The 19959-nt window shown below is 46.6% G+C and overlaps 2 protein-coding genes across 5 annotated transcripts in view; both read left to right on the top strand.

Annotated features, from left to right (window-relative positions):
• SRCAP (Snf2 related CREBBP activator protein) overlaps window positions 1-12840 on the top strand; it is a 35069-nt gene extending 22229 nt beyond the window's left edge. For all 4 annotated transcript variants that reach the window (XM_027051660.2, XM_053213466.1, XM_053213467.1 and 1 more), the window contains 9 exons: window positions 2177-2442; window positions 2579-2781; window positions 5122-5291; window positions 5419-5615; window positions 5710-5824; window positions 6010-6129; window positions 9207-9401; window positions 9558-9641; window positions 9753-12840. In XM_027051660.2, coding sequence (XP_026907461.1) covers window positions 2177-2442; window positions 2579-2781; window positions 5122-5291; window positions 5419-5615; window positions 5710-5824; window positions 6010-6129; window positions 9207-9401; window positions 9558-9641; window positions 9753-12443 — 4041 coding nt within the window. In that variant the 3' untranslated portion in view covers window positions 12444-12840. The remainder of the gene's footprint in view (window positions 1-2176; window positions 2443-2578; window positions 2782-5121; window positions 5292-5418; window positions 5616-5709; window positions 5825-6009; window positions 6130-9206; window positions 9402-9557; window positions 9642-9752) is intronic.
• A 35-nt stretch (window positions 12841-12875) lies between these two features.
• Window positions 12876-18218, top strand: TMEM265 (transmembrane protein 265). The gene is made up of 3 exons (XM_027051671.2): window positions 12876-13420; window positions 14434-14604; window positions 16100-18218. Exons 2-3 carry the CDS (start codon window positions 14437-14439, stop codon window positions 16259-16261), a joined length of 330 nt encoding a protein of 109 aa, XP_026907472.1. The 5' UTR covers window positions 12876-13420; window positions 14434-14436; the 3' UTR covers window positions 16262-18218.
• The last annotated feature ends 1741 nt before the right edge of the window (window positions 18219-19959 follow it).

Raw genomic sequence — 19959 nt, forward strand, 5'->3', positions numbered from 1 at the left:
ATATTCCATTGTGTGGATATACATTTAATATGTCTATTCATCAATTGATGGGGTCGCTTGGATTATTTTTACATTTTGGCTCTTATGAATAATACTGCTATGAACATTCATGTGTAAGATTTTGTGTCTTTCATATGCTTTCAGTTCTATTGGATGTATGCCAGGAACAGAATTGCTGGGTCAGATAGTAACTGTGTTTAACTGTTTGAGGACTACCAAACTGTTTTTCAAAGCAGCTGTACCACTTTACATTCCCACTGGCAGGATATAAGGGTTTCAAGTTCCCCACATTTTTGCCAACGTAGCTATCCTAGTGGATGTGAAGTGGTATCTTGTGGTTTTGATTTGTGTTTTCTTTCTTTAAAAAAAAAAAAAAAATTTTTTTTAACATTTATTTATTTTTGAGAGACAGAGAGAGACAGCATGAGCAGGAGAGGAGCAGAGAGAGAGGGAGACAGAATCTGAAGCAGGCTCCAGGCTCCAAGCTGTCAGCACAGAGCCCGGCATGGGGCTCAAACTCACAAATTGCAAGATCATGGCCTAGGCTGAAGTTGGATGCTTAACCAACTGAGCCATCCAGGCACCCCTTTGATTTGTGTTTTCTTAATCGCTATCGCTAATGATGTTGAGCATCTTTTCAGTGGTTGGCCCTTGTGTATCTTCTTTGAAGAAATGTTAGATATTCAGATCCTTTGCATTATTTTTAATTTTTTTTAATGTTTATTTTTGAGGGAGAGAATGCAAACAAGAAAGAGGCAGAGAGAGGGGAAGACACAATTTGAAGCAGTCTCCAGGCTCTGAGCTGTCAGCATAGAGCCTGATGCAGGGCTCGAACTCATGAACTGTGAGATCATGACTGAGCCAAAGTTAAGCCAAAGAATGCTTAACCAACTGAGCCACCCAGGCACCCCTGATTTTTATTTTTTAAATTTTTATAATTTTTTTGAATTACTTTTTTTTTTTTTTTTTAAGTAATGTCTATACTCAATGTGGTTTTGAACTCAAGACCCTGAGACCAAGTGTCACATGCCCTACTGACTGAGCCAGCCAGGCACCCCCGACCTTTTTAATTGGGTTATTTTTATTTTATTTTATTTTATTTTATTTTATTTTATTTTATTTTATTTTATTTTATTTTATTTTATTTTATTTTATTTGAAAGAATTCTTTATATATTCTGAATACAAATAGCTTCTCAGAAGTATGATTTGCAAATTTTTTCTTCTTTGCTACTACTCTTGAGACCCTGGCCTGTTCTGCTAGGATGCTTTCCTTTTTCACTTTGATCACCAGGAGCCAAGAGGTCAAGTTTAAAGGGAATAGTCAAGAAGGGAAATTTGGGACACTACTTTTATTCAGGACTGTCTGCTAGGATCCAGCCTCCTTCATCTGTTCATTCTAATAACAACTATTTATTGACAGCCTACTAGGTGCCAGATAACAGTTAGATAGTGGGTGAGAATAGCAAAATCAAATATGTTTTGTGTTAATATGGGGCTACAGTTTCGTGGATAGAAAACATTAATCAAAGAATCATACAAATGTGGTAAGTGCTGCAGAAAAGAGTTCTGTCACAACCTGTGAAACCGAAAACGCTAGTGATGGGGAAGAACTGGATCAAAGTTCTATAGATTCCTATCTGCCAGGGCACTCCCCTTTTCTCTCTTAGGGTGATGATACCTAGATGTCTGATTAGCTGTTGCCATCCTACCCCATTCCAGTCTGGCCCTTGGCAGAAACCTGCCATGGATTTGATTAGCCCCTCTGTGTCCTGGTCAGGAATTTGAGGAAGGCTTTTAATAATTGTTTTGGATCCACTTCAAGGAAGTAAATTAACTTGAGTGTTGCAGAGTTATTTAAGAAAATTCCCAGAAATCCTCTATTTTATAAGCTTGTTCGATATGCAGGTCTTAATTTTAAATATTCAGGCATTCTGCTTTGGTAGCGTACAAGGGAAGATCAGTTTTTTCTTGCAGAGAAGTTACTTCATTTAACCTTATGAGAGGTATAACATTCATTATTGACAACTTGGAAAACCACTAAAAACATAACGTAATTTTGAGTCTTACAGTTTACATCAGTTATGGTTAATTCGGGGAGGAATGGTCAGGTTTTCTGTGAGGATACTGATTACTTTTTCTGTGTGTGTGTGTGTGTGTATTTTTCCTCATCCCAGGACTCTCTGGAGGAAAAGCGGAAGCGGCAGCGGTCTGAACGCCTGGAACGGATTTTCCAACTTAGTGAGGCTCATGGGGCCCTGGCACCTGTGTATGGGACTGAAGTCTTGGATTTCTGTACCCTGCCCCAACCTGTCGCCAGCCCCATCGGCCCTCGTTCTCCTGGCCCCAGCCACCCCACCTTTTGGACTTATACCGAGGCTGCCCGCCAGGCTGTACTGTTTCCCCAGCAACGACTAGACCAGCTGTCAGAAATCATTGAGAGGTTGGCAGGGCTAAGTGTTAATGGGAAGCGGGTCTTGGGGCCTCCGAGTGGATGTAGTGGTTAGGGCTGGTGAAGGTGCACTTCTGGGGCCTTTCACAATTCCACCTTTTATACTGCTTGCCTTCTTTCTTCACAGGTTCATCTTTGTCATGCCTCCTGTGGAGGCACCTCCCCCTTCCCTGCATGCCTGCCACCCACCTCCTTGGCTGGCCCCACGTCAGGCAGCCTTCCAGGAGCAGTTGGCCTGTGAGCTCTGGCCCCGGGCTCGCCCCTTGCACCGTATTGTGTGTAACATGCGCACCCAGTTCCCTGACTTGAGGCTCATCCAGTATGATTGTGGTAAGTTCATTGTCCAGTGAGGATCCCTTGACCTCTTCCCCTCTTTTAGTAGCGATACTGCTACTTCAGAGAGCTGCTGTACATGAGGTCTTTGTGAATTTCATTAAACATTAGACAGTTGTTCAGGTTATGCTTATAGGCAAGACAGAGAAATGTAGGCCTTTATGCTATATTCTTGGCATTTGTGCATTTGATGAAAGTTGAAAATGTGTGCTAACTCATTTATTCATTGATTCAGTGATTATTTTGTGAATATCTGTTGTATTTTGCTAACCATTTGGGATACAGTGACAGATAAGATAGTACAACAGAGTTTTCAGATTCGTGGGGAAAGGTGTGTGGTGGTACAAGACTGCATGGTAACCAGTTTTTCTTTTGGGAAAACACAAGGAACTTTTTTCTTGGTTTTGGTTAGGATGCATTTGACTGCAAGTAAGAGAAAACCGACCAATAGTGGCTTAAACCACAAGAACATTTAGTGTTTACTTAATGAGAAATTCTGAGAATAGTGGTTTATGACTGGCTCAGCTTACTGGTGTTTTCATGGACCCAGGAACCTTCTGGTCTTTCTCCATTGCTTATCATCCTTAGCTTTTATCTTTGTAGTCTCATGTTTATTTCTTAATGGTCTTACCATGGCTGCCATAACTCCAGGGAGCACAGCAATGCTTTGAGCAAGAAGCAGGGGTTGAGACAAAGACTCTAAGCAAGTTTCTCTTTTTTGGGGGGTGGAGGGCCGAGTTCTCCCCGCTGACTGTGCTTCACAACTCATTGGTTTGAATTGGGCCATTTGCCCATCCCTAGATTAATCACTAAAAAAAGGGAAATGGCAAAGAGGAACTGTGGCTCATTTAGACCAATCATGATTTATCTTTTAGGATTGGTTGGGGCTCTCTGGGATCAAGGGCTCTCTGCCAGGTGTCCACAGTGTTAAATCAGGTTCTGTTAAGCAAGAATGTCTTTTGGACACAGGAGTGAATTGTTTCTGCCACAACGCTGCAGAGATATTTCTTTCTTTTAAAAAAAAATGTTCATTGGGGCGCCTGGGTGGTTCAGTTGGTTAAGCATCTGACTTCAGCTCAGGTCATGATCTCATGGTTTGTGAGTTCGAGCCCTGCTCTGGGCTCTGTGCTGACAGCTTGGATCTTGGAGCCTGCTTCAGATTCTGTGTCTCCCTCTCTGCCCCTCCCCTGCTCATTCTCTCCCTCGCCCTCTCCCTCTCTCCCTCTCTCCCTCTCTCCCTCTATCTCTCTCTCTCAAAAATGAATAAAAGTGTTTATTCACTTTTGAGAGCGAGAGCACAAGCAGGGGGAGAGAGAGAGAGGAGAGAAAGAGAATCCCCAGCGGACTCCTCGCTGTCAGTGCAGAGCTCCACAAAATGTGAGATCACAACCTGAGCCAAATCAAGAGTTGGACGCTTAACGGACTTGAGCCACCCAGGCGCCCCTTAATATTCCTGTAGTAACGTTTTTTGGGAATTTCTTAAATGCTTTAGAACATCAGACAACAAAATTTTTATCAATGTGTACTCAAACATTTTATTTTTTTAATATTAAAAAATTATTTTTAATGTGTATTTTTGAGAGTGGGAGAGACCGAGCATGAGTGGGGGAGGGACAGAGAGAGAGAGGGAGACACAGACTTGGAAGCAGGTTCCAGGCTCTGAGCTGTCATCACAGAGCCTGGCGTGGGGCTCAAACTCACAGACTATGAGATCATGATCTGAACTTAAGACGGGTGCTTAACTGACTGAGCCACCCAGGCACCCTTCGATAAATATTTTAGTAAAAAAAATAATTTTGTAACGTATGAACCCATTTAGAGTAGATCAATTGAAAGTCTATTAAAAGCGTTCAAAATGATTAATCAGAAATGTTATAGAAGTTAACTTTTATGTTTGATGGGAGGTTTAACTAGATAACCTCATAAGATCCTCTCTCCCTGGTTCTTATCTCAGTGCTCTTCAGTCCCTGTATGTTAGCCGTGACTGCCAGCTGGTGTTGTTGACATTTGTCCTATAAATCTATCTGTTTCAGCTGGCATAATTCATTGTAGTACCTAAGGATTGTAGTACCACCATTGAGGATTGCTTTTTTTCCCCCATGGGTCTGTATGTTATCCTACCTCTGGTTAGACCCAGAGAAATTAGATCCAAGAAAAGAGCAGACTAAAGAGGGGACTCCTTAAGGGAAGAAAATAAAGTTAAATTTTTGATCTCCTAGGCTAATTGAAACCCTGGCCTAAAGCTTTTATTATCTTTCAACTACAACCTTTCAGTACTAAGTGTTCTCCCTATTCCAGCTTATAGCAAATTCCCTGTACCCATTCATATTTCTTTAGGGAAGTTGCAAACATTGGCAGTGCTGTTGCGACAGCTCAAGGCAGAGGGCCACCGGGTGCTCATATTCACCCAGATGACTCGAATGCTGGATGTATTGGAACAGTTTCTTACCTACCACGGCCACCTCTACTTGCGTCTGGATGGGTCTACTAGAGTTGAACAGAGACAGGTAACCCAGGCATCTGTAGCCCTCAAGGGCTTACTTCAGCTACTGTCTCCCAGAAGGGGCCCCACTAAGCCTTGGGTCTGTTTTGGGGCCTCTGTCTCCTAATACTACCTTTTTTTTTTTTCTCTAGGCTTTGATGGAACGATTCAATGCAGACAAACGCATATTCTGCTTTATCCTTTCAACTCGGAGTGGGGGCGTGGGTGTAAACCTTACAGGAGCAGACACTGTTGTTTTTTATGACAGCGACTGGAATCCCACCATGGATGCTCAGGCCCAGGATCGCTGTCACCGGATTGGCCAGACCCGAGATGTCCACATCTACAGGTATTGCCTAGGCTTCCTTCATGTAGTATCCTCTTTACTGATAGGGTTTTATTAACGTATTTGGCTATTTACACATGCCTTCATCACTCCCTAGACTCATCAGTGAACGGACAGTGGAGGAGAACATCCTAAAAAAGGCAAATCAAAAGAGAATGTTGGGAGACATGGCCATTGAGGGAGGCAACTTCACCACAGCCTATTTTAAACAGGTACTAAGATCTTCCAGCCTATGGAGGAGAGAATTACTTCTGCTTATTAAAGAGGATGCTTTGGCCTCTACCTGCCTTTTCAACTAGTGGCACTTGTGACTATTTCTAAGAGCTGTCATCTCATAGTTGTAGACCGGGGCCCAGCATTCTATTGGCTGACACTTCTTCCTCTGTTCTCTCCAAAGCAGACCATCCGAGAGCTGTTTGATATGCCCCTGGAAGAGCCACCTGGCTCATCTGTACCCTCTGCCCCTGAAGAGGAGGAAGAGACTGTGGCCAGCAAGCAGACCCATATCCTAGAGCAGGTGAAAAAAGAGTGGGCAATCTATAGGGCAGAGCTAATAGTTATGATGTCTATGGTTTCTCAGCCCATTGAGCTTTTGTAGGGGGAAAGGACACTTTTGCTGCTTTCCAGATTACTGTTGACCTTTTCTTTCTTTTTTTCTTTTTCATGTTTATTCATTTTTATTTTTGAGAAGAGAGAGAACATGGGCAAACAGGAGGGGTAGGTAGAGAGAGGGAGAGAGAGAATCCCAAGCAGGCTCCTTGCTGTCAGCACAGAGCCTGATGCAAGGCTTGATCTCACAAACCATGAGATCATGATCTGAGCTGAAAGCAAGAGTCGTAAGCTTAACCAACTTAGCCACTCAGGCACACCCCTACTGTTGGCCTTTGATGGTTGGGAGTAGATTGTTTATTGGTTCACAAGATTTCATAGAAAAAAGGCTTTGGACTCCTCAGTTACAGGTTTGAATTCTAACAGTACTTGTTAATAATTGTGTTTGTTGAGTCAAGTGTGTTTAATCTTATGAGTCTCACTTTCCACTTTTTGAAAGTTAATGAGAAGGAAGTAACTGAGGTTTAAATGGCATAATGGATGTAAGAAGTGCTTTCTATGTGGTGTAACCTCTTATTTTTCAAACACCAGTGCATAGTAGAATCACTTGGAAAGCTTTTTGGTTTTTAATTTTTTTTTAAATAGGCTCTACACCCAACATAGGGCTTGAACTCATGACCCTGAGATCAAGAATCACACATTACACCAATTGAACCAGCCAAGTGCCCCGAAAAACTATTTTATTTTATTTACTTTTTTTTAAAATAATTTATTTTTCAGTAGGCTCCATGCCCACTTGAATGTGGGGCTTGAGTTCATGATCTTGACATTAAGAGTCTCATGCTCTACTGACAGAACCAGGCAGGTGCCCCTGAAGAGCTTTTCATTTAAAACTGTTTTTATTATTATTTTTTAAATATTAAAAAAATGTTTTTAATGTTCATTTATTTACTTCTGAAAGATAGTGTGCTCCTGTGCAAGCAGGGGAGGGACAGACAGAATCCCAAACAGGTTCTGTGCTGTCCACACAGAGCCTGACATGGGGCACAGTCTCACAAACCATGAGAACATGACCTGAGCCAAAGTCAGGAGTCAGACACCTAAGCCACTGCGCCACCCAGGCGCCCCTTAGTATGTTATTTTTTTTAACGTTTATTTTTGTGAGAAAGACACAGAGTGTGTGTGGGGGAGGGGCAGAGAGATTGGGAGACACAGAATCTGAAGCAGGCTCCAGGCTCCAAGCTGTCAGCACAGAGCCTGATGTGGGGCTCCAACGCATGAACTGTGAGATCATGACTTGAGCCGAAGTCGGACGCTTAACTGACTGAGCCACCCAGGTGCCCCAATATGTTCTTTTTTAATGTTTGTTTTTTTTTTTGAGCGAGTGCATGCATACAAGTAGAGGAGTGGGAGAGGGGCAGAGAGAGAAGGAAGACAGAGGATCAGAAGCAGGCTCTGTGCTGACAGCAGAGAGCCCAATGTTGGGCTTGAACTCACGAATCATGAGATTATGACCTGAGCCAAAGTCGGACACTCAACTGACTGAGCCACCCAGGCGTTCCCCCCTCGGCTCCCTGAGAGGTTTTTAAAGGATTGATTCCTGGGACCGCATCTCAGAATATACTAAGTTGTGATTTTGGGGGGCAAGGGCTGGGCATTTGTATTTTTTCAGAAGTAGTAGAGACCATGGAGATGTTTTTTCCCTACCAAGTGCCTTGCCCTCATTGCTGAGCACACTCTAGGTTGCATCCCTTGGTGACTTTGGTATGAGCTTCCTGGATATTCATTTCAAGGAAAAGACAAGATGTAGTGTGTTGTCAAGATGGATCTTGAGGTAAAGAAGAATTGGGGATTTTTGTGTATTTAAAGCTTTCTGGGGGCACCTGGGTGGCTCAGTGGGTTAAGCGTCTAACTTCGGCTCACGTCACGATCTCACAGTTCACAGCTTCAAGCCCCGCATCAGGCTCTGTGCTGACAGCTCAGAGCCTGGAACTTGCTTTGGATTCTGTGTCTCCCTCTCTCTGCCCCTCCCCCACTCATGCTCGCTCTCTCACTCCTCTCTCTCTCTCTCTCTCTCTCTCAGAAATAAACATTAAAAAAATAAATAAAAACTAAAGCTTTCTGGGACTTTTTTTTTTTAAGGTTTACTTACTTTGAGAGAGTGAGAGATCACCACTGGGGGAGGGGCAGAGAGAGAATTCTAACACATCCTACACAATCAGCACAGAGTCTGATGTGGGGCTCGAACTCACAAACTGAGATAATGCATGACCTGAGCCATAATCACTTAACTGACTGAGCCACCCAGGCGCTCCTCTGGGACTGCTCTTTAAAATTATTTTTATTCTTATTATTCACGTATTTATCTTGAGTGAGAGTGCACATGCACAAGCAAGGGAGGGGCAGACTTAAGCAGGCTCCGCACCCAGCGTGGAGTCCAGCTTGGGGTTTAGTCTCAAAACCATGAGATCACAACCTGAGCCAAAATCAAGTTGGACCCTTAACCACTGAGCTGCCCAGGCCGCCCTGGGACTTTTTTTTTTTTTCTCTAGATGTTTATTTTTGAGAGGGAGAGACAGAGGGCAAGTGGGGAAGGGGCAGAGAGGGACACAGAATCCAAAGCAGGCTCCAGTCTCCAAGCTGTTGGCACAGAGTCTGACGTAGGGCTCGAACTCATGGACCACGAGATCATGACCTGAACTGAAGTCGGCCACTTAACTGACTGAGCTGCCCAGGCAGCCTAGGATTGTTTTTTTTGTTTTTTTTTTTTTTTAAAGGAGATCTAAGGCTGACTTGAATGGAAAAGGAAGCAGAGCTAGAGGTTTCTAAAAACAGTTCGTCACTGGTGGGCCGCCAAGTCAAATCTGTTTCATCCTATGTGGAAATACTGCATTGCTTTGGTAACTCTGAGGGCCCAGAAGAGAGTTGAGTTCTGTTGTAAACCTGGTTTGGTGTAAACTTGGCTTCAGATTCTTGCCAGAATCGAACTACAGGATATAAAGTTCTTTAATTTTTGTGGTTTTTTGCTTCCCCACATCCTTGCAGGCACTGTGTCGGGCAGAGGATGAAGAGGATATCCGTGCGGCCACCCAGGCCAAAGCTGAACAGGTGGCTGAGCTTGCAGAATTCAATGAGAATGATGGATTTCCTGCTGGTGACGGAGAGGAGACCGGCCGGCCTGGGGCTGAGGATGAAGAGATGTCCCGGGCTGAGCAGGAAATTGCTGCCCTTGTAGAACAGGTCAGTGTCGGACCCACTAGTTCTTAACCTCACCCTTCTCAGCTTCTTCCTCTGGACCTTGTGATCCTCCTCCTATCTTCCCTGGTGAAAATAATCAAGGGTGATGGGCCCTGGTTGCCAAGTCCCTATGTTCATCACTGCTTCTCCTTCCCACAGCTGACCCCCATTGAGCGTTATGCCATGAAATTCCTGGAAGCCTCACTGGAGGAGGTGAGCCGAGAGGAGCTCAAGCAGGCAGAAGTGAGTATTTCTAGGGGGTGAGGATAGAAGTGGGAAGTTGCTTCTTTCTAACCAGTCCCAGTCTGCTTGCCTCCCTCTGACCACCCACTGTTCGGGCTCTGTTGTTGGTAGGAGCAAGTGGAAGCTGCCCGCAAGGACCTGGACCAAGCCAAGGAGGAGGTGTTCCGCCTACCCCAAGAGGAGGAGGAGGGGCCAGGGGCTGGGGATGAGGTTTCCTGTGGGACTGGTGGAGGCAGTCACCGGCGCAGTAAGAAGGCCAAGGCCCCTGAAAGGCCAGGGACTCGCGTCAGTGAACGTCTTCGTGGAGCCCGGGCTGAGACTCAAGGGGCAAACCACACTCCTGTCACATCCACCCATCATACCCGCAGCACTTCCACACCCCCACGCTGCAGCCCTGCCAGGGAGAGAGTTCCCCGGCCAGCACCTAGGCCTCGACCCACTCCAGCTTCAGCTCCTGCTGTAATTCCTGCCCCAATCCCTGTTCCAATCCCTGCCCCAATCCCCATTTCAGCCCCAAATCCAATAACCATGCTTCCTGTTCATATCTTGCCTTCTCCTCCACTTCCCCCTTCACAGATTCCTCCCTCTTGTTCTTCTGCCTGTACCCCTCCTCCTGCCTGTACACCTCCGCCAGCTCATACTCCACCTCCAGCCCAAACCTCTCTCTCAACTCCTTCTTCCCCTCTCCTGCTTGGTCTACCTTCTGTGCCCGTCTCCCCCCCAGTCACCAACCTCCCCTTGGGCTTGGGGCCTGAGACAGAACTGTGTGCACAAGCATTGGCATCCACCGAGTCCCCAGAGCTGGCTGATATGGCCAGTTCCGAGACTTCCCCACTTACTCTTGTGCCCCCTAAGGATCTGTTGCCAGTTGCTGTTGAGATCCTGCCTATGTCAGAGAAGAACCTTTCTCTCGCCTCTTCTGCACCTAGCCCAACCCTGGAGGCTGACAGCGTCCCCAACGGTCAAGAGCAGGAAGTGCCAGAGCCTGCTGAGGGGACCATCCTCACAGTGCTGCCCGATGGTGAGGAGGTGCCCTCCTGTCTGAGTGAGAGCAATGGGCTGGAGCTCCCACCTTCAGCAGCATCTGATGAGCTACTTCAGGAGCCGTTGGATGCTGACAAGAGCTCAGAAGAGCTGGTGGAGGCCCAGACCCCAACCTCCAGCCCAGAGAAGCCACAGGAACTTGTTCCAGCAGAGGTCACAGCCCCATCAACCTCATCTTCGGCCACCTCCTCACCTGAGAGTCCTTCACCTGCCCGGCCCCCTCGGCGTCGCACCAGTGCTGATGTCGAAATTAGGGGTCAGGGGGCTGGTCGGCCAGGGCAGCCTCCAGGCCCCAAAGTGCTTCGCAAGCTGCCGGGACGGCTAGTGACTGTGGTAGAGGAAAAGGAACTGGTGAGGCGACGGCGACAGCAGCGGGGAACTGCCAGCACCCTAGTGCCTGGGGTCTCTGAGACTGGTACCAGCCCGGGAAGCCCATCTGCCCGCAGCATGTCGGGGCCAGAATCCTCACCTCCCACCGGTGGGCCCTGTGAAGTTGCTCCCCCATCCACACTGCCCACCCCAACCCAGCAACCCTTCATAGCTCGCCGTCGCATTGAGCTGGGGGTGACTGGTGGGGGCAGCCCAGAGAACGGAGAAGGGGCACTTCTTGCCATCACCCCTCCTGCTGTGAAACGTCGGAGGGGGAGGCCCCCCAAGAAGAACAGGTCTCCAGCAGATGCTGGGCGAGGGGTGGATGAGGTACCTTCATCCACCTCTAAGGGAAAAACCAATGGGGCTGATCCAGTCCCTGGGGCTGAGACCCTTATTGTTGCGGAGCCTGTCCTGGGACCCCAGCCTAGTCCTGGGTCCCAGCCTCTTGGACCCCAGCCAATTCACAGACCCGAGCCCATCATCCTATCACCTGTGGAGAAAAGAAGGCGTGGGCGGCCCCCTAAGGCACGAGATTTGCCCATTCCTGGGACCATTTCCTCTCCAGGGGATGGCAACTTAGAGAGCCGGACACAGCCACTCCCGCTACCACCTCCCCTGCCACCACTCCCACCACTCCTAGCCTGTCCCACTGCTACTGTCGCCAACACTGTCACCAATCTCACCATTTCAACATCCCCACCCAAGCGGAAACGGGGTCGACCTCCCAAGAATCCACCATCACCTCGGCCCAGCCAGCTCCCTGTCTTGGACCGTGACAGCTCTTCTGTCCTCGAGAGCTGTGGATTGGGGAGGCGGCGGCAACCCCAGGGCCAGGGGGAGAGTGAGGGTAGTTCCTCTGATGAGGACGGAAGCCGCCCCCTCACCCGCCTGGCCCGCTTGCGGCTTGAAGCAGAGGGAATGCGGGGGCGAAAGAGTGAAGGGTCCATGGTGGTGGCTGTAATTCAGGATGACCTGGATTTAGCAGATAGTGGGCCAGGCGGGTTAGAATTGACACCTCCTGTGGTCTCGTTAGCTCCAAAACTGCGCTCTACCCGGCTGCGTCCAGGGTCTCTAGTTCCCCCACTAGAGACTGAGAAGGTGCCTCGCAAACGGGCAGGGGCCCCAGTTGGCGGGGGCCCTGGGCTGGCAAAGCGGGGCCGCCTACAGCCCCCGAGTCCCTTGGGACCTGAGGGTTCTGTAGAGGAGTCTGAGGCTGAAGCCTCAGGCGAGGAAGAGGAAGGGGATGGGACCCTACGTCGCCGGCCTGGCCCCCGTCGACTTGGTGGGGCCACCAACCAAGGGGACCAGCGTATCCTGCGCAGCAGTGCCCCCTCCCACCTGGCTGGCCCTACCGTTAGTCACAGAGGCCGCAAGGCCAAGACGTGAGTGGGCTGCCCCTCCACCTGGGCTTTCCGCCATGGCCCCTCTCCCTCCACAACCAGGCCTGACTCTGTTAACCACTACTTGAAGTCTTTTGAGGGGGAAAGCCTCCAGGGAGACATAGGGGCCTTCTCCCTTCTTTCCACCAAAGTAGGGGGTAGGCAACTGGTTGTCATGGAAACGGGGCTCTTCATATACCCCCTTCCCTTCCACCCCACAAGGCTGGGCAGTGTTAAGGGTGGCAAGATAGTCTCTGTCCCCACCCCCTTGTACTTGATTCCCCAGCTATCTTTCACAGCCCCCACCTTTAGGGGAAGGGGGAGGGGCTTCTTCTCTACCATGAGTTTTTTTTTTTTTCTTTTTTTTTTAAGAAGAAAAAATAATAAACTTAGTTTCTGTATGAGCATCCGCGTAAGGAGGCTTCTGATTTTCTGGTCTGGTGGAGGGTTGGGTGGGAACTTGGGCATCGTTTTCCTCCTCTCTCTTGTTCTTGCCAAAACCCTAGTACCTGATCTCTAACCCAGAATTATGTGTCTTTGAGGTAGAAATCACCCAAGAGGAGGGAAGATTGGCAAATCTGATCTGGTAGGGTGTCTTTCCCTAAAGTTTCAGTTTTAAGTCACTCCAACTCATACTTTTTCTCTCCTCCTATTCCCTTAGTTCTGGACTTTCCCTCAGAGCTCTCTGATGCCTCAGATTTTCCCCTGCTTTTACTCCTCTTGCTCAGGTGCTTTCACTCCTTTTCCAGAAGGCAGGCATCCTACCTCCAGTTGCTCCATCCCCCTTTTGCTTCCCTCCATCTAGCCAAACTAGTTTGAGTCAGCCACACCCCATTCTGAGCTCCTGGGGCTTTTCAGGAGGTGGCTGGCCACCCAACCCCACCCCTGGGCTTGGCTTGGAGACCTGAGTCAGCTCCTCCACCCAAGCCAAATCAAACCTGAGGCAGGAGCCGAAACTCACAGTCCCTCAAGGCCTATAGCCAGGTAAGAGCCCCTGTTCATTTTTACGTTTCCTTTGATCACTTCTGGACCCTCTCTTTGCATTCCCCCCCAGTGACTACATCTGTGTTTACCTCAGCAGTTCTTTTCCCATACCCACTCTTCAGCCTTGTGGTAGAGATTCTTTGCACTCTTCTTATCTTGCCTTTCCTCTTTCCATCTATCCTTTGTTACTTGTGTTCAGAGAACTGCAAATGGTTCTGTTTTGTGTAGGATGTAGGGGGATGGTTGGAGATGAGGGTGGAAAGGTGGTTTGATGCCAGAGCTCAGAGGACTTGAGAAGTGATTAAGCAAGGCATTGTTATGTAGGTGTCTGTGTGGGTTATGAGGTCAGACTGGTCCTGGGTTAAAATGGAGAGTAGAGGTAGCAGGGAGTCAGCATAGCAAAAGAGGCCCTGATTTACGCAGGTAAGGATTTTCTGGTGTTCAGTGTCCTCAGCTATAAAGAGAACTTGAATGGATAATTTTCCCCTTCCTTTCCCCCATCCCTGTGTTGTCATCCACCGTGTTTTCACATGAAATGATTGCTTTGCTTAAAGTGGGGTATAGGGCTTAGGGTGCTATTTTGTGACCCCTCAATATTCAGGGGCAGCCTCTGAGGGAGGACCTTCAGGAAATTTTAAGCCCTCTGAAATACAGTTTAAAGTCACTGACATATAGTCTGATTCCTAGCAGCTTTTGAGATGGTTTTTCTCCTGCTTGTCAGTGTGCTCCTGTCATTTTCCTTTCCCCTACATGTCAAAACAGCAAAACAGATAATGCGATATTCACACCAGCTTGCCTTTAAAGGCTCCAAATCTTAGGCTGAGAAAAAAGGATTCCGGCCACACATTTCCTTTCTTGGTCTATGAGTCACTGGAGGAATTCCGCATAAGGCAACTTACCTGACAGTTGGGCTAGGTCACGAGGACAGATCAGAGAGAGGGGTGGAGTCTGAGCACGCCAGGCCAATGGCTCAGTTGTTGGGCTTACAAGTACCTTGACTGTATCGCCCACAGGTGATGGAGGACGAGGAGAAGGCAGTGGACACCTTGGTGAGCAACATGGAAGCTGCTCATTCTCCATCCCCCATCCGCTGCTGCTGGCTCCGCCTCCGCTACCTGGCAGCTACTAGCATTATCTGTGGCTGCTCTTGCCTGGGAGTCGTGGCCCTTGTGTTTGCCATCAAGGTGAGGAATGCAATTCCTATGGGAGCAGGGGGGTGGGTGTAGTTAGGCAATGGTTTGGTGTATCTGATCTATATCTACAGTGATCACACAGTTACTAAGTACTTGTCAGAGCTTGGCTCTGGGCCTGCTGTCAAAGGGCTCACCGTCTAATGAAAGAGAGAACTGCGAAAATGGATAATTATGACTGGAATGCAGGTCATCAGTACTGTGACAGAGGAAATACAAGGCATTTGGGGAGCTAGGGAGTGTACGTATGTGTGTTTACATACATGTGTATAGTAGAGTAGGTGACAGGAAAATAACCTTAGGGAATGAGTGACTAAAGGTGAAAGGGCGTTCTAGGTAAAGGGAACAGTGTGTACCTGGACTATTAGTTCTGCATGACTGGACCACTGAGGAATAGTGACAGATGAAGCCAGAGAGCCCAGATTCCCAAGGGCTTCCAATGCTGTGCTTGGAGTTTAAACTTTATCTTCAGAGTACTGAGGAGTACTTTCTTTTTTTTTTTTTTTTTTAATTTTTTTTAACGTTTATTTTTGAGACAGAGACAGAGCATGAACGGGGGAGGGTCAGAGAGAGAGGGAGATACAGAATCTGAAACAGGCTCCAGGCTCTGAGCGGTCAGCACAGAGCCCGATGCAGGGCTCGAACTCACGAACCGCGAGATCATGACCTGAGCCGAAGTCGGCCGCTTAACTGACTGAGCAACCCAGGCGCCCCCTGAGGAGTACTTTCAAGAGTTTTTGGAGAGGAGAGTGACATGGTCAGGCTTATGTTTCAGTGAGATCTGCTCTCAAGGCCTGCATGGAAGATGGATTGGAAGGGGCAGAACTCGAGGCAGTTGAGCAGTGATTAGAGTGATCTGTAGCAGTTGGGAAGAAGCTGTGGAGTTTTGGGGAGGGCTTCACCATTTCCAAACACCTAACCAAAACTGCACATGGACCTTTTGAAAGGCCACACGGGATAACTTAAACATCATGCTGGAATTTTCTCAATCCTAGTTGGATATTAATTATCAGAAACTGTATTCTTATCATGAGAATTTCTGGGCTTCATTAGGTCAAAATCATAAACAGAATCCTTAATAATGAGAGAGTTGAGACTCATGGGGCTAATACGAATGGAGTGTTGTTTGACTGGATGTGGAGGTGGGGGGGGCGGGGCTAAATACTCCAAGATAGCTCGTTGTTTCTTGCCGAGGATTCCAAATTCTGAATGAACCTGGGATGAGTAGAAAAAGATAGGGAATAAAAGGATTGAAAAGTACTTTCCCATATGTGATCTTGTGAGCTAACAATGGCTACTTGGAGAAGTACACAGAGCAGAGTGGGTACTTGCTTTGCAGATGAGGCTTGAGAGATAGACATTGGAAAGGGAGGTTAGGGGTTTGGGTGTCAGGTTTTGAGCCATGACAAGGATGGAGGATTGGTGTGGGACAATGGGTACTTTGGGTCAGAAGCAGGGGGAGAACCTAACCAAAAACCTGCCCCCACAGGCGGAAGAGCGGCATAAGGCAGGCCGGTCCGAGGAGGCAGTGCACTGGGGGGCCCGGGCCCGGAACTTCATCTTGGCCAGCTTTGCCGTCTGGCTTGCTGTCCTCATTCTGGGCCCTCTGCTTCTGTGGCTGCTCTCCTACGCCATCGCCCAGGCTGAGTGACCCTGGGTGGCCTCTGCTGAGAGTCAGCGAGACCTCCTGGATCCTGCAGTGCGGCATTGCTAGGGTCTGGGGCGAGCAGTGGTCCTTCCTGGCTAAAAGGATGGTGCCTCTCTCAAAGGGCTTTGGAAGAGCTCTTCTAGACCTTTCTAAAAGGAGGCAGCAGCTGAGACTGATGAGGGGAGGCCAGCCTGCTCTGTTCTTTCAGTGCCCACCACCTCCTAATTCCCCCAGCCCATCACATCCTAGGGGCCTCAACCCAGAGGTGGGGTTGAAAACCAGGCCTGATTTTATTAGAATTTGTTTTGTAATAAAAAGCTTTTTTAGTGGTGAAATGCTCCTGTCTAATTGTTGTTCCCCTACTTTCCCCGGGTTCTTGGCGAGAGCCAGACTGGACATGTGACCGATGGCAAAATCTGCATTTCCCTTTACCTAGGCACTCCGAGAGAAAGAAAGGATTTTTTTTTTTCTTTCTCTCCACCCCCTCCCTTCTCCTGGTGGTTTCCCTTCTTGGAAACACCCCAGCTTCTCCCGTGCACGTCAACAGAGACCCTGTGGCCAGATAGGAAGAGTAATAGCAGCAACCACTATTTACTGAGTGCTTACTATGTTCCAGGCTGTGTTCTAAGCACTTTATATTTCTTAACTCCTTCAGTCCTCACAGTTAATCGATAGCAGGTACCATTATTTACATTTTATAGCTGAGGAAACAAGCACCCAATGTCATCCAGCTAGTGAGAGGCAGAGCTGGGATTGAACCCAGATAGCTTGCTTCCAGAGTCGAAAGAGGAATGGAAGGGTTGGATAGCAGTCACAGGTAAGTCTCTGCCCTGTGTGTGAAGCTTTGTAGGATTATAATGAATTTTCATATCTTGGGCCTCATGGTAATCTTAAACATATTTTATTTCAAATTTCGAAGTATACATGCAGGAAAATATCCCAAACAAATAGAGTTTATAAACTAACGCAAAGCAAACATCTGAAAATCACCATTCAATCAAGAAATTGAACATTGCCTTTACTCCAAAACCTCCTTTATATCCCTCCCAATACCACTCCCTTCCTTTTTTCCCACAGGTAACTACCATTCTGATAAGTTTGTGTTTTTTTTTTAAGTTTATTATTTTGAGAGAGAGAGGGCATGAATGGGGGGAATGGCAGAGAGAGGGAGAGAGAGGATCCCAAGCAGGCTTTGCACTGTCAGGGCAGAGCCCAATGTGGGGGTCAAACTCATGAAACTGAGATTATGACTTGAGCTGAAATCAAGAGACAGACGCTTAATCGATTGAGCCACCTAGGCACCCTCCATTCTGATTTCTAACAATGGAATTTAGTCTTGCCTGCATTTAAGCATTGTATAAATGGAATCATATGTATTCTTTTCATATCTGGCTTCTTTAACATTATTGCTGAGATTCATTAATATTTGATTCAGCTATAGTTTTCATTACTGTATGGTATTCCATTATATGAATATATTACATTTTATCCATTTCCTGTTGGTGGACTTTTGGGATGATTACAGTTTCGTGATATTATGAATCATGCTGCTGTGGACATCCTTGTACATGTCTCTTGGAGTACATGTGCTCTGGGAATTGAATTTTTGGATTATTTCACCATAATTTAGAGACCAGCAGAGCACGTAAATGAATTAGAGATATTTGTTGCACACCGAAGAGAGAAGATTAAAGAGAAGAAGAGGCACATGATGGTTGTCTTCAGTGTTCTGAAGTGCTCCAGGAAATAAAAGTGAAGAGACTCTATTGTTGGTCCCAGAGGTTAGAGTTACAGCAATGGATAGAAGCCATACCTAGGGCACTGGTGGTCAATCTTGTCTTCACAATAGAACTGCCTGGGGAGCCTTAAAAAGTACTTAATGCCTGGACTTTTGTCCCTAGGGATTCTGATTTAATTGGTGTAAGCTGCTGCCTGCACATCAGTATAACACATTTTAGATTTCATAAAGAAACTTTTTTAAAGGTAATATTTCATTAATCATTTTCAGTTTCTAGAGGAAACTATCCCATTCCCCCAAACTGATTAAATGAGGTCTTGCTATTTAAAAAAAATTTTTTTTTTTTTTATGTTTATTTTTGAGAGAGACAGAGACAGAATGAGAGTGGGTTGGGGCAGAGAGAGAGGGAGGCACAGAATCCGAAGCAGGCTCCAGGCTCCAAGCTGTCAGCACAGAACCCGACATGGGGCTCGAACTCATGAGCTGAGAGACCCAAACCAAAGTCGGACGCTCAACCGACTGAGCCACCAGGGGCCCCAAGGTCTTGCTACTTTTAAACTCAATTTTGAAAAATTTCAAGCCTACTGAACAAAAGAATAGTACAATGAACTCATGTGCTCTTCACCTAGGTTTATACTTTTTTAACATTTCACATTTGTTTTAGATCTTCCTAAATGCACAAACTGTTATTGTGGAACCATTTGAGAGTAAGTTGAAGGCCTTCTTTCCTAAATACTTACAATTTTAAAAAATGCTTATTTATTTTGAAAAAGAGAAAGCAAGAGTGGGGGCAGAGGCAGAGAGACAGAGAGAATCCCAGGCAGTTTCCTTGCTGTCAGTTTAGAGCCCAATTTCTTGAACTGTGGGATTATGACCTGAGCTGAAATCAAGAGTTGCTTAACTGGCTGAGCCACTCAGGAGCCAGTGTCAGTTTTAATGTAAGTATGGTCCCAGATTGTTTTTTAGTTCAATTTGTTAGATTCATTACTGTCATCCTTAAAATGTTTGGTTGAGGTATAATTTATATGAAGTAAAGTACACAGATCTTAAGTGTGCAGCTTGGTGAACACCTCATATGAAGACCTCTATATAATCACCACCTAGGTGAGTAGAACATTTCTAGCACATCAGAAGGCTCCCCCATGTTCCTCTCAGCCTCATTAATCTTTGTGTTCCTGGTTTTGACCAGTGGAAATTCCTTCAACTTGGTTCTTGTGTCCTGCTATGTCTCCACATTTCTTCACTTACTTTCTGGCCCAAGCCTGGGAATTGGCCATTTCTCCCAAGGAGTCCTGGTTCCTTGAACTGAGGACTATTACTTTAAAATGACTAGAGTAGAAGTGCCTGGGTGGCTCAATCGGTTAAGTGTCTGACTTTGGCTCAGGTCGTGATCTCACAGTTTGTGAGTTGGAGCCCTATGTAAGGTTCTGTGCTGACAGCTCAGAGCCTGGAGCGTGCTTCAGGTTCTGCATCTCCCTCTCTCTGTGCCCTTCACCCACTCACACTCTCTGTCTCAAAAATAAACATTTAAAAAAATTAAAACGACTTAGAGTAGCTGTACTCATTCTTCTGGGATGTTATTGCTTTTAGGCCCTTTTAGAGATTAGAGCTAGAACACATCTAATTTTATCTGTTTTAAATCTATTTTTTAAGTCATACGATTTTAATCAGTCATAAGGTTCTTTCTCCCCTTTCACCATCCCAAATTCCAAATTCCCACAGGAAGAAACTTGGCTGCCAACTACATCAACATGTTTATTCATTTGCCCAATTTCTGAATAATTATCCCATTGTGCTACCAAACAGCCTACTAAAGTTAAGTTCAAGGTTTCTTTGCGATTTTGTTCAGATTGATGGTATAAAGTCAAAGTACTCAGTTAAAAAGTTACTTGGATTCGTTTTTCTCTTCTATGGTTGTGATCCCAAAGTGACATTTCTAAGATAGTTGCTAAAGATTAAATGT

This window comes from Acinonyx jubatus, chromosome E3 (assembly GCF_027475565.1).
Source record: "Acinonyx jubatus isolate Ajub_Pintada_27869175 chromosome E3, VMU_Ajub_asm_v1.0, whole genome shotgun sequence".
Classification (NCBI taxonomy): domain Eukaryota; kingdom Metazoa; phylum Chordata; class Mammalia; order Carnivora; family Felidae; genus Acinonyx; species Acinonyx jubatus.

Coding starts and splice junctions, on each gene's coding strand:
- TMEM265 (XM_027051671.2), top strand. CDS start 14,437: ATGGAGGACGAGGAGAAGGCAGTGGACACCTTGGTGAGCAACATGGAA. Junction 14,605..16,099: donor CCCTTGTGTTTGCCATCAAG/GTGAGGAATGCA, acceptor CTGCCCCCACAG/GCGGAAGAGCGGCATAAGGC.